We start from the raw sequence: 14,611 nt of genomic DNA, 5'->3' as shown, positions 1-14,611 counted from the left end.
ATTGGGACTTTTTCTCTTGAAAAAAAAGGTGAAACAAAGAAAGAAAAAAAGAAAGATATATACAATTATTTGACTTGAAGTGCTACTGTAAATCGGAAGTTAATTTTGTTTTAGTGAATATGATTTAATGTGTTGCGTCGTACAAAATTTAACATAGGTTTATTGTCAATTTGGAGTTTTATTGGTTTGTAACTTTGATTGATATCTTCCCAATCCAGGCTTAGGTCAAGATGAGATTAGGCTTGGGTTGGGTTGAAAACAAGCTGAGAAAGCTGGGTATTCTGTATTTATTTTATGTTGCGTTTACTTTTTCATTTGTTTTTAAACATTTTAATGAATTTTTTTAATCGTTATTTGTTTTGCGAAAGTAGCTAATTTTTTTCTCTCTATATGTTCAACAAAGCAACAACTTCAAGCCCTCATGGAAACACTTAACTCAACAGAACCTCATTATGTTCGCTGTGTGAAGCCAAACTCATTGAATTGCCCTCAAAAGTTTGAGAACTGGAGTGTCTTACATCAGTTGAGATGTGGGGTAATTATGAACTATTTGACTTACAAAAAATCTCAGTTCTATTTTCAAGTTTTTTTTTTTTTTTTTTTTTTTTCTTTTTTGTTTTTTTTTTAAACATAGGGTTTTAGACCCTTTTTTTTCATGTTTGATTTCTTGTTTCTCCACAGCTTAATATACAAATCTCATATTTCGGTCAGAACTGCTTATCTCCTGTAGGAATTACTTGACTGATTAAATGATATTCTGTTTTGTATAGTTTTACTCAAAACTGTTATTTCGTTCGTAAGGTGAATACGTCTTAAGTTGGTTCTTGACTGTTCTTATAGAAATAATATACGTAAATATCTTTCCATGAGAACAATGCTGGAATCAGCTGAGTTGGATTGGAACCTGTAAAATTTAAGGTATGCTTGTCTCAAATCTAACCTAATATTCAATTTTAGTTTGAGTCAAGTCGATTTCTTCGCTCAAAATGGGTTGATTCAAAACTGGCTCAAATTTATTTTGTGTTGATTCCTTAACATTTATAGTGATAATAATTTGGTTTTATGTTCATGTCCTAGCTCTCTGTAGAATTTCTATTACTTTTCAATTTAAAAAGACATCTGGTATGCCTATATTTTGGGAAAGGGTTAACTGTTTGGATCACAAATTAACTGTGTACATACATACATATGCGTGTTTATATTTCCTGGTAATGAAGATAAAATTTTTTTAGAGTTGATGGAATTTTCTCTGTCAGCGTTTAATTGACCTCAGTAAGGCCGATTCAACATGTGGCGTTTGATATTTTAAAAAGAAATTTCTAGAGTGAATGACTAACTTCCTTGACTCTGCTTCTATGTATTTCTCTGATAATCCTTAGAAACTATACACATCCATCTGAATTTGCCCGTGACCTTGCTTGTTTTTAATCATAACATCATTTTGGGCTTGCAATGGAGAAAATTGTGTGCATGCAGAACCAAGCTTTCACTTCTTTGAACTTGAATGCTTTTGAACGAAACCTTATTGAAGGTCCATAATGGACGATATAGTGACTGAGCAGCCAAACTTTATAATTCCATGTAAAGTGTGTTGTTTTTGTTTTTAGTGCCCACGTGTGCCCAACTTGTTCATAGTTTTCTTTGTACTTCTGACTTTGTTTTAATTTTTTATCTGGAAGCTCTTCAATAAAACTTTAGACCATGTTCTTCTTCTTTTTTATCTGTCTTCTTTCTACCAATACTTATGCAATTTTTATACTCAACTAAAATAAGAAAACTGGTATTAAACTTTCATAGAACAGTCCGTTTTTCCATTTTCATCCTTATTCTTCCTTTTTTTCGGATTATAAAGCATTTGATTCACAAATTCTTTATCATCTTTGTAGCTACATTCTTTTCTTGGAAGTTGAAACTCTGAAGGAATATGAAGAAGTATTTTTCAACCTAATTATACAACTCCATATGGTCCTCTCATTTTGACATCAAATTTTGCATTATACTTGGCATTAGGAAGCCTAGTCGCATCAATTATTTTCCAAATGTAAACTTGAATGTTGACATATACTTCAGAGAAAAAACTAAAATGTTCTCTTGGTTATTTGTGTCGAGCCATTCTAGTCATTTATGAATTTTAATGTGTTTAATTTAATCCATAGCCAACTAATATGATCCAAAATAGTCCCTCTATTGGATTATTTAAGATTAGATTTGAAGATTTGAAGGACAATGTGATCATAATTTACAAATAAAGTGACTACATTTAATAAATTAGATTGCTGACTTAAATAGCCCCATATAAATAGTTTGGGGGTTATTTTGAACTTTTTTACTGTATCTTGGTTGCTTTTTTTTTAAAACTATTATCAGTTGAGGACCTTATTGCATTCGTTGAAATATTTGGAATTTAGTGTTTCTTATGCATATTTGTGGGGCATCACATAATTTTCAACGTTATTTATGATTTAAAACATCATTAAAGAATAAGGATGGACAATGCTCTTCAATATTGGATTATAAGCTCGGATATCTCCTTTAAATCACCTTGTGAAATCAAATTAGGTTTTGAATATAATACTGTGAATGATTACGCGGGTGAAGAGTCACATCCAAATCTTTATTTTCTTCTGTGCCACACTGTTGTTAACATGTTTGGGTCTATGTTGTTTTCTTCTCTCTAGAACCTTGTCATTAGCAAATTCTCTATCAATTTGTGTGATCTTGCTTGGGAAGTTGTCTAATTTCATTTCTTATAGGGTGTTTTGGAGGCTATTCGGATAAGCCTTGCTGGCTATCCTACTCGGAGGACATATTCTGAATTCTTAGATCGTTTCGGACTGCTAGCTCTAGAACATATGGATGGAAGGTTGTTCAATACATTCTCTTTGAATTTACTCGTTTCAGGTGTTTTTTTCTTTTGTCCAGTTGGTATTTAAATGGTGTTTTCAAGCTTTTTCTTTTGTAAGATGGCTTTCATAAGTCTGTTGTGCTCTTGTTTAGTAAAATTTCTGAACCAATAAAAGATTTAACTTCAAAATCTGTTGCAACAGAAAATTTACCATAATGATATGGAATGTTCTTTTGGCTCTTCATATTGTCGAGTACTTGAGTCATGTATTGAACTGTTTTATATATTTTTTGAATTCTTTTTTGATTGCTAAAGGATTAGCTTCCAAAGTGAGAAAAGTTTTCTAATTGAGAAATCATGATTTTCTTTTTCTGGTCAGTACATCATGCTTTAATATTGTAATTACAATTATATTTTTTGAATTTTTAATAAACCATGATTCTCAGTGCATTATGGTTTAAAAATCATATAATCCGAGAAGGAAATTGCATGCATTTATGTTTTGGTTCTAGATATTCTAGCTTGCTTTGGTTTTAGTATATTGTACCATTCGCTTTGTACTTTACAGGAGAGCATACTTCAGCTCTAGTTTCAAGCATAGGTTAGTATTGGATGCCAGAGAAACGTGTTCTACTTCTACATTTTTTGATCTAGTGCAATGATTATTAATTGACTTATACTTTACTTCAGTTTGTTTCTTTTTTATTATTTATGAATTTTCATCGTCCTGGTTCTTTAAATTCATTTAGAGATTTTTCTATTTTTTTGTTTTGGTTTGCAGTTACAATGAGAAGATGCTCGCGGAGAAAATTATGCAGAAATTGAAACTGGAGAACTTTCAAGTATTTATAATGCATCATCTTCTAATACTAGTGTTTTTTTTTACTTGTCATGGCGTTGACTTTCTAAATTTTGAATTCATTAATTGGATCCTTTCGTCCCCTTTTCTCTATTGTTGTGAAATTATCTTGACATATATCGCTACAGTTAACAGTTCAGTTTTCTACAATTTCGTGTGGCTTCTGGATAATTCTGCCCACTATAAGAGTTGTTTTGGTCATATGAAAACCATTAAAATATCATTATCCCCAGCTTCAAGGAATTTGAACCAATTGTTGAATTAATATTTAAAAAAAATTAAGAAAATCATAGAGAAATTGATACCAACAAATTATTGAGTTGATTAAAAATTCACACAATTATGAGAGCAGAGTTTTTATTGTAAGGTGGATGACGCTTTGAATGTTGATAACACTGAAAAATTTTGGATTGATAGATTATGAACTTCATAGTGAGAGTAAATAACATTCTCATATGTAAATTATCATGACATTCTGAATTGACTATATTTCAAATTACAAAATAAAATAAAGATGTTTGAATATAGTTTAACTTACTTTGAAAGTAGATGTGGACGGCTACTAAATTATTGCAGTTACTATTTCTGAGAAGTCCAAGGTTCTAGATTTCCTCCTCTGTTATAGATAATTTATTAATTAAAAACGGAGACAAGACTGGATACAGACTTTTTTGGTATAATTCTATTACTGATTTTAGGTTATAAGAAAGAAGTAGAAAATATATAGGGAGAAAAAATGTGATATGTTCCTCGTCCCTTATTTGCTTTAATGGAGCTAAGTACATTGAGTTTATTATGAGGAAAAAATTGATATAGAAAACTACAAGTTACATTATTTTTAACTTAGAACTTCATAAATAAGATTAGGAACATCTACCTCAACAATCCATGAGTTTTTGCCATCAAATCAAGCCAGGATCTGGCTGCTATGCCTTTTTAAGAAAAAAACTTGTAGGCTCTCATTTATTTCCTTATATAACCTACAAAAATTGTAGCTTTTATTGGAGGAAAGTAATTATTCTTCTTACAAGTTATTTAAAGGAGGATGACCATAACCCCCATTATGATAGAAGGAAACAAGAATTATGACATAACAATAATAGAATATAATAAAAATATTAAATACTAAATAGGAAATCTGGCACACCCAACATGATTACAATAACCTCAAAATTAGACCAGAACAATCCTTTGTGAAGATATCCGATATTCGTTGAGCAATAGGGATAAATGACATGCAAATTGCTCTACAATGAATCTGCTCTTTTATAAAATGTCTGTCAATCTCTACATGCTTTGTGTGATTATGTTGCATAGAATTATTTTATGCAAATTGCTCTACAATGAATCTGCTCTTTTATGAAATGTCTGTCAATCTCCACATGCTTTGGGTGATTATGTTGCGTAGAATTTGATTATGTTGCATAGAATTATTTGCAATGCTTATAACTGCTTATTGTCGCAGTATAATTTCATCTGCAACTCTTCAAGAATTCTTTTCTCAACCATAACATCTCACACACTCTAGTAGCCATAACGTTATATTTTGCCTCCGCTTTAGTACTTGCATTCACATTCTATTTTTTACTTTGCCAGTAACTACGTTCTTCACACATAGGTGCAGTACCCAAAATTTGATCTCTTATCAATAACTGAACTTACCTAATTTGCATCAAAATAAATCTGTATATTCTTTTGCGTGATCTTCTGAAAGAGAAAGCCTTTGTATTGTGTAATTTTTAGATATCTGAGGACTTTTTTGACAGCTTTTGGGTGTGTCTAGCTGCAAGGAGGGTTTAAGTTAAATAGAATCTACTAAATTCAATAAATTCGGATTTATTAAATCTAAATATTGTTAAATATGAAATGTTGTTGGTTCAATTAAGGTTAAGTTTAGTTAATTCCATTTGATATGTTTGACATATATTTATTTGAATTATTTTTTTCTCGTGCTTAATCTGTTAAATCCAACTTATAAGTCGATTAAGTAAATTTGGTATTAATAACCAGAACAAGCAAAAAATGGATTTAACTTAAGGACGGATTTATCTAACCTATGTATTGTGTTAGGCTAGATTTATGTTAAATCTAAATTAAATCCTTTCAAAACTATCATAACAAACACCCCCTTAAGTTATTTCTCATTGGGAGAATGCATAAATCGACTTACTAAACTCACAACAAAGGCAATATTTGGTCGTGTGTGTGATGAGTTTATCATTTTTCCCACCAAATTTTATTATTTAGATGTATTCACTGGATCATCTTCCTTCCCATCTCCAAATTTCTGATTTGGATCAATATTAGTGTGCAGGTTTACACCTACTAGTCCCAGTTTCCTTTAAAAATGAAGAACATACTTCTGCTTGGAGATAACGTTTCTATTCTTCTATCGAGCGATCTCCATCCCAAGGAAAAACCTCAAAGATCCTAAGAATTTGGTTTCAAAGACAAATGATAAAGAATGCTTCAAACAATTCATGTCATATGCATCATTTTATGTGAGTAGTATTTTCCACATACACAATCATTATGAATATTTTTTTGATATTTTGAATCTCTGAAAAAGCTTGATCTCCCTGCCTTTGAGTATAACCTCGATCCTTAATAATTAGTGTAAATTTCTCGAACCACGCTCTAGGTGACTGCTTCAATCAGTATAATAATTTTTTCAGTTTACACTTTGTGCCAAATTTCTCAATAAATCCAAGAGGTGCATATATTTATATATGTGCTTCTTCCTCCCACTCCCCATTGAGGAAGGCATTTTTTAGATTCAATTGTTGTCGAAGCAAATTATGATTTGCTTCAAGTGACAGAAGAACCCTTACATAGTTGACTTTTGCAACTGGAGCAAATGTCTCTGAATAATTAATTCCATAGGTCTGATTGAATCTTTTGGCGATCAATTGAGCCTTGTACTGTTCTAGAGAGCCATCAAAATTATACTTGATTGTGAAGGCCTATTTATAACCGAAAATTGCCTTTCCTGTAGGTATATCAACCAATTCCCACAATTCATTTTTTTAATATCTTTCGTCTCTTCTAAAATAGCTTCTTTCCTCTTAGGGACTTTCAGTGCATCCTACATAGTACTTAGAATCTCCATACATGACAATTGTGAGGTAAAACCACAGAAAGTGGGTGAGAGTTTTAATACGACACGTAGTGGGATGATCGATGTTGGGTTCAAGGTTTTTCCCCAATGAAAAGACTAAACTCATGATGCGGTGGCCTGAACATGGGTAAATGTTTTGTTAAGACATTACCAGGTGGGTTCACGGATTCTAGGTACTGTAAACACTTCATAAATTCTTTCTTTTGAGTTGTCCTCATTCACGAATAACTAAAATCAAATGGTATCACTATCATAGTTTTTTTTTTTTTTTTTTGAACATCATGAGATGACATTGTTGGAATTTTGTTATCTAAGCGACTCAAGGTTGGGGATATATTATTTTGGAAGTCATTGATGTATGAAAAACCCTCAAATTAGCAGACAAATCTTAGTTTTGTTTTCTTTTTTGAAGATGAGGTGAAAAAAGTGGATTTCAAAAAATGTGACATGGATGGTAACAAATAATTTTCTAGCAGTGGGATCAAAGCATTTATACCTCTTTTGGTTTGGACCATGTTCAACGAACACATTGTTTGGCCCGAAGTTCGAGTTTTATGTTTTCTGATGAATGTGAACGGAAGCAGTACACCCAAATATATTTCGAGAAAAAAGTGGGAGCTGGTTCTTTGAAGAAAAAATTTTGAAAATTTTCAAAAGGTTTTTCAAAGTTTAGGACTTTTTTGGGTGTTTGGGTGTTCTATGTATGAAAATATTTGCAGTAAGTGGACCTTCACCCCAAAGATATTTAGGCACCTGATTAGTAAATAGCAAAGCCCAAACTATCTTAATAAGTGCTTGTTTTTCATTTTAGGCAACAAGTTATACAATATATTAAGAACATGGAGAACATTTTGAACCACCCATTTTGTTGTAAAGTGTCAACATAGGAGCTTTGATATATTATTCTTCTCTTAAGAAGGAATTGATCAAAGCATTTTTTAAATACTCTTGTCCTTTGTCACTTTGTACTATTTGAATGATTGTTTGAAATTAGTTTTATAACATGGTGTAAAATTTTTAAAAATTATTTATACTTTTGATTTTCTTTCTTTAAATTAACCCAACCTAACCTAGTATGATCATTAATGAAAGTCATAAACTATATTTTTTCCAGAGTGAGAGTTTTATAAGGACCCAATGTATCATTCTGAATCAAAGTTAATGGTGTAGTAGTTTTGTATATTTCTAGAAAAAGTGATGCGCGATGATATTTGCAAATTAATGCACTTCACATTGAAACAATGACATTTTTATTTTGAAAAAAATTAGTAAACAAGTATTTTTAATATTGAAAATTGGGATAGCCTAATCTATTGTTCCATAACATAATTTTATTATTTTTAGATGTGGAAATATAATTTAAATTAGTACTTTAATATTGTCTATTCGAGTCAGGTTCATCTTCAAGATAATATAGTCAATTTTTTTCTTAACACTACCAATTATCGTCGCTGTGATCATTTCCTGAAACTCATTGTAGGTAGAATAGAAGTTAGCTAGGCATTGATAATGAATAATAATTTTACGAATAGACAACAAGCTATACAATATATTAAGAACATGGAGAACATTTTGAATGGTTAACAACGAGTAAATTTTCACGATTCCTATCCTGACATTTACCGAGAGAGAGAAGTCGACAATTTTGACCTTTTTATTTCTGACACATGGTCTATCGAAAGAAAATATTTTAGAACAACTCGTTATATGATTGTTTGCATCAGAGTTAATAATTCAAAAGTGAGAATAATTAGGAACAACTCGTAACGAAGCAGTTGTCAGAGAGTTATTATTTTGTTTTAAAGAGAAAGGCTGAGTCAGTGATAATAATGGAGATTGATGAAAATTTTACAGAGTGCTCTAATTGCTCATTGGTGAAGGGATTGCATTCGAGTTAGCAAATGACTCCTAAGTTCTTCGACAGTTGCTGATAAGCTTGACCTTCACACTTAGATTTTTATTTCGAATTTGTAAGTTTTCCATGAAGCTTCGAACATGTTATTTTCTTGTGCAATGATTTTTTGCTATGCTCACACCATGGCTTTTTTTTGCCTATTTTTTGACAGTATCAACCTTTTTGACACAAGAGCTGAGTTCTTTTATTCGATGTTATCAGAGATTTGATATTTTACAACATAATTTTTCTTCTAGTGTCTTCACGTCTAATTTTAGAAAGGACTTCTCAAATTGAGGTTAAAGGTTTCCTACCAAGGATTAGGCCTTGAATTTCATTGAAACTCCAATTAATGCCAATGAAGAATATGTAGATCCAGTCATTTTCCTCTCTTTTCTTGTGGCTAGCATAGTCATTTGAATTCTCCAAAATTTCATTATACCATTGATCAAGCTTCTGCCATAAAGTTACCAACTCATTGTAATGCATAATAACATCACGATCGTTTTGTTTGGATTTTCAAAGCTAAGTTTTCAACTCAAAAATTTGTGAAGAATTCTTCAAATCTGAAAAGAGATCTCAAACCACCTCTCATATATCTCAAGCAGTGGGAAGGAATAGTTTAGGCTTTCCTATGGAAAGTTCCATGAACTTGATAAGCCATGCCATACCAGATAAGTTTTGGACGAACATATTTTGAGATTTCGATCATTAGTAGTAGTTTTTGGGATTTCTACAGTTAAATACCCAATTTGGCTTCTCTTGTTGATCATTAATTTTATAGCTTGTGCTCACTTGATATAATTGTGTCCATTAATTTTATTAACTATGAGGTTAGGTGGTATTCTGAGGAGAATATTTCGTTGATATTGCCATTAGGGAAGTTGTTGGGTGAGGTATGGTGACTTTTGAATTATTGGATCCGATCGATATGATAGAATTTCATTGAACTTCCGTCATTATTGCTACTTTGTACGAGACATTTAGAATTTGATTTTGAATTATTGGGACAGATCGATGTGCTAGAATTTCGTTGAACTCCCGTCATCATTGCTAATTTATACGACACCTTTAGAATTTGGCAGATAAAGATCAAGAACTACACGGAACTGCTACACTGCAATGAAGAACGACTCAAAACTCCTATATGTTGCAATTTGTTTACTTTCCTGCACGAGCGGCACAAAAATTCTTTACACTGCTATCACAATCGTTATTTTCAATCAAGAATTGCATGGAACTACTGTATGTTGCAATCTGTTCACTTCCCTGCACATGTTTGTAAATTACGAATCCATCGTTAGCTTCTAGCTAGAAAAAAATCTATACGTGATCCCAATCTTCGCAGCTAGTTCTAATCTCGGCTGGATTGCTTCATTGAAAATTCTAATTATGAGTGGATCACTTCGCAGCTAGCTCTAATCACGACTGGATCCCGATGATTGAGCAGAAGGAAAATACGTGATCATCATTGATCGATGTTTTCATCTGAGTGCCGCAATGGTTTCTTTTTACTGTCGCAATATGGTTGTTGCCTTCCCAGTTAGATTTAATTGGACGCCTCAGGGTCTCTGAATGCCACAACTCTGATCTTTGAGTGTCGCGATATGGTCGTGGCTTTCTCAACGAGCTTTAATAGAGGTTTTATGGCAAGGGGCCATGAAACAAAAACCCCGGGTGGAGGATTTCAACGATATTAGGGCTCTGATACCATGTATTTTTTTATGAGGGAAAATAATCATTCCTCTTGATTTCATAGAAAAACAATTACAAGTTAAATAGAGGATGACTCCCATAATGGAAAAAGAATAATATCAACCATAACTCCTCGTAATGAAAGAAGTAAACAATAATTATGATATACCAATAATAGATGATATTGAAGATAAATAATACTAGTAATAGGAGATATTAAAAATACAAGTGAAATAAAATACAATGACTATGAGATTAGGTGACTAAAGGGTACAGTGTTGAACCAAAATAATTGGAATGCAAAGGTGTGCCGAAGTGTTCTATATTCATGAAACTTGCAATTTGTATTTGCTTAAAAAAGAAAGATACAAAAGATGCAACCATGCATGTGCATAGAAAAATCTATGATCCCTAAAAAAAAGGAAAAAAAAAAACCTATGACCCATGTACATGTTTAGTCAAAAAGTTGTATTGTAGTGTTATCTAGGTGGAGCAATTAAATATCACCTACTTGAACATTGTGAGGAATCTAAATTCTGAACGATTCTGAGGTCGTGTTTTTTACACCTGCATTTTTAGTATGAGAAAGTTGGCTTCCAACAATGAGGAATCTAAATTCTGAAGGATTCTGAGGTCGTGTTTTTTACACCTCCTGCATTTTTAGTATGAGAAAGTTGGCTTCCAACATCCAAAGCTCCATAATTTCTCTAATAGAGAGAGTGGCTTTAAGCATCATTTGAACATTATTCTAATGCTCAATCGGAACTCTTAAGGCAACCATTGTTAGCGAGCGCGTAATGCAAAAAAGCACAACTGTCCCTTCAGCACTCCAACCATAATAGCTGCTACCATTCTCTCATTGTTAACTATAATGAAACTTTTTAATGATAATGGAGCCCTGGATGCACTAGACCAAGGGCATTATTAACTTATTGTTGAAGTCGAGAACTAGATAGTTATGGATTCGTTTCAAGCCAACATGGAGCCAAAGGCTTGTCGGCAAGGACTTAGCAACAGACTTGATACAACTTTTCTTTTTTTAACTTCAAGCAAGCTCTTTTCTTTTTCCCCCATACAAAATGTAATAAAGGAGCCTATTTTTTCCGGCTTGCTTTGGATAGATTTTTTTGTCTAAGATGCTCACACTTGTGACCCTGATTTTTGTAGAGAGAGCCGCCTTGGATGGTTTGGTCACATTAAACGTCGACCATCTGATGATCTGATTAGGTGAGTAGATGTTTTGGATTCAAATGAAAATATGGCACTAATTAGGACGCAATGGAGGAAAATGATTATTGTAGCTGACCCCATGTAGTGGGATGAAGGCTTTGTAAAGACTCGGGCTTATTGTATAAAAAAGTATCTTAATTTATTAGAATCAAATGAAAATATGGCACTAATTAGGACGCAATGGAGGAAAATGATTATTGTAGCCGACCCCATGTAGTGGGATGAAGGCTTTGTTGTTGTTGTTGTTGTTGGAGGCTGACGTTACCTACATTGCGTTTTTCTTTGTAGCTTTTATAACTCTTCTTTTTGGGCCTTTTTGATTTACTAATGCAAGTTAGAGGCTGACGTTACCTGCATTGCGTTTTTCTTTGTAGCTTTTATAACTCTTCTTTTTGGGCCTTTTTGATTTACTAATGCAAGTTAAACACCCTTCACAAACCCTTGATGCAACCAACCACTTTTATTCATCGTCACAAACAATCACTCCAATGCTCCCCAAACTATAGGGAAGAAGAGCCCCATCAATATTCATTTTAATGAACGTGAGGTGAGAGTTTGGGACACCATAATGGGTAATGTGATAGTTGAGATGGCTAACTTGTTTCTCTATGCTCCCATAGATGATATGCAAACTTCAGTGTAAAGGACTCGAGAATGGTAGCAGTAATTATGGTAGGAGTGCCAAAAGGTCAGCCTTCTTGGCACCGCGAGCCCTGTAACATTGATAAACTGTAATACAGAAGATGCGAGTGGAAGCAATGTTTCTATCTTTGACTTTGGAAATATTTTTGGTGCCTTATTCAAAGCTATCAAAAAGGAAAAAATATTACATCAGGACTCCGCATGTAGAGCTACGTGCGGAGTCCAATGAAATTACGTCGTGGAGGTGATCGACCCGGTAACACAAGGGAATATTCTTTTCGTGTTATTCATATGTTATTATGTGTTATACAGGTGTTTTTGTATGTTATTCTGGTATTATTGTGTTCTGAGAATATTTTCTATGTTATAATAACACAATAACACATTAATAACACCTGAATAACACACAATAACACCTGAATAACACGCAATAACATTTGAATAACATGAGGGGAATATTTCCATGTGTTACCGGGCCGATCACCTCTACGGCGTAATTACATTGGACTTCGCACGTAGCTCTTAGCTCTACGTGCGGAGTCTTGATGTAATACTTTTTCATCAAAAAGAGGTACAAAAGCAATCTACATTTGGTCACAATGTGTGTATCAAAAAGATGTACAAAAGCAATCTACATTTGGTCACAATGTGTGTCCTTTCGTCTACAACTTGACGACCCCAAGGGTAGATTAGCGTGTCGGTTATCCCTCTTAAGACAAGTTAATAGTTAGTTGGAATGTCATCCAAAAGAAACCTCCACCAAACCTTCTTTTTTTTACGATGAAGATGAAGTTTCCTAAGCTAAATGTAGTTATCATCTAGACCAGAAAAAATGGTATCATGAGCTTGTGCTGTAATGGTTTGCCCGAGAATTTGACTGAGCTCAGACTGATCATTAAGAAGTTTATTGTGTATTTGTATGTGTGAAATGCAGTCCATAAGCTCTTGTTCGAAGCATTGTCGACTCTTTGCTTTCCTACAGCTGTTATTGTCCAATGGATTTGAGACGTGTAGCTGCTAAGTATCATTTATTAACAAATGTTGGCCATCTGAGTATACTTGATGTGGGTGCTGAAGCCATGTGCCTGCAATCCGCGACATCCTGTGTAGGATATATTCCTGAGTCAATTTCAGATTTTTTTTTATTTTTCAATTTCCTTTATATTTCTTCATTTTTAATTATGTTATTTTTTATTAGTGTTCTTTTATATAAGGGTATTCTGGCGCATTTGGGACTTAAGTTTGATTTTATGTTTTTTCAGATATTTTTGTCCGTGTTTTGCTCTTCAGAGTGCGGTACCATCTTCCTTCTGCAAGTGGCGTGTCTGTAGGTTTTCCAGAATTATGTGGTTGATCCCCCTCACCGTCTGCAACTCATAGTTTCGTTGCTCGCCCACCCTTTTCAGCTGGATAACCATCAAAATTGCTCCCACCTGCTGTTTATAGCAGGAAACTACCATTTGCCCCCTTTTGGTTCGTTGGTCAGCTGCTGTTCATGTGACTTTCAGCCTCTTTCCATGTTCCCACTCCCACTACCCATTCGACAACTTCCCTAATGCCTTTTTTATGCTCTATCACACTGTTTGGGAGCTCTATAATAACGTCATCTGGTATCAGAGCCAACTGTAATATCTGTTGCAAGAAAGAGACACTATGCCGCAAAAGAGAAACCCATAATGAGGTGCTCAAGAATCTACTATGGATGTCATGCAGCTAGAAATCTTCTAATTGTAGCAGAGGCTTGCTGATTTTGAAAAAACGGTGTTCACCCAAATGAAAGAGATGAAGAAAATCATTTTCACCAAGAAGCTTCAAGTGATCAAAAACTGATGCCGTGTCAATTCAACATTATGTGTAGGAAGAGAGTGATTTTGGCGTAATGATTGATTTATTCTTCAATAATAGATTATGGGTGGAATCTTTCGTCATTTTATTTTGTGCTCAAACATAAGCCAGTGAGTTAGAACAGGGTACTAGATGTTTTGAGTTGTTGCCACTTATTAATCTCTATTATGTTTTTTAAAGTTGGTTTTGACGCGTTGAAAGAGTTATATGCAGTTGATGAGGATTTTCAGTATGTTTGACTCCCATACCATGATAGGTCTTATGTAGGGGTGTAAACGAGCCGAACACCAACACCAGCGAGCCCAAGCTCAGCTCGTGTTCAACTCATTTATATTTGAGCTCAAAAAGTGTGTTCGTGTTCGGATCGTTTAGCAAACGAGCCGAAAACAAGCTGTTTATGAATAAAAAGTCGTTTTGATGACTCTAATCACGTAACCATAAGATGTTAAAGTTTGGGGCAATATTTAAAAATTATTGTTGATA

The 14,611-nt window shown here is 33.4% G+C and overlaps 1 protein-coding gene across 1 annotated transcript in view; it reads left to right on the top strand.

Moving 5' to 3' along the window:
• Positions 1-399: 399 nt before the first annotated feature.
• Positions 400-14,611, top strand: part of LOC110018388 (protein OPAQUE1-like) — an 87,812-nt gene continuing 73,600 nt past the window's right edge. Inside the window, exons 1-3 of the mRNA XM_020715688.1 lie at positions 400-535; positions 2,754-2,863; positions 3,627-3,687. Coding sequence (XP_020571347.1) covers positions 422-535; positions 2,754-2,863; positions 3,627-3,687 — 285 coding nt within the window. The 5' untranslated portion in view covers positions 400-421. The remainder of the gene's footprint in view (positions 536-2,753; positions 2,864-3,626; positions 3,688-14,611) is intronic.

Source organism: Phalaenopsis equestris, unplaced genomic scaffold (assembly GCF_001263595.1).
Source record: "Phalaenopsis equestris unplaced genomic scaffold, ASM126359v1 Scaffold000021, whole genome shotgun sequence".
In the NCBI taxonomy this organism is placed as follows: Eukaryota; Viridiplantae; Streptophyta; class Magnoliopsida; order Asparagales; family Orchidaceae; genus Phalaenopsis; species Phalaenopsis equestris.
This window is presented reverse-complemented; position numbering and strand designations above follow the sequence as displayed.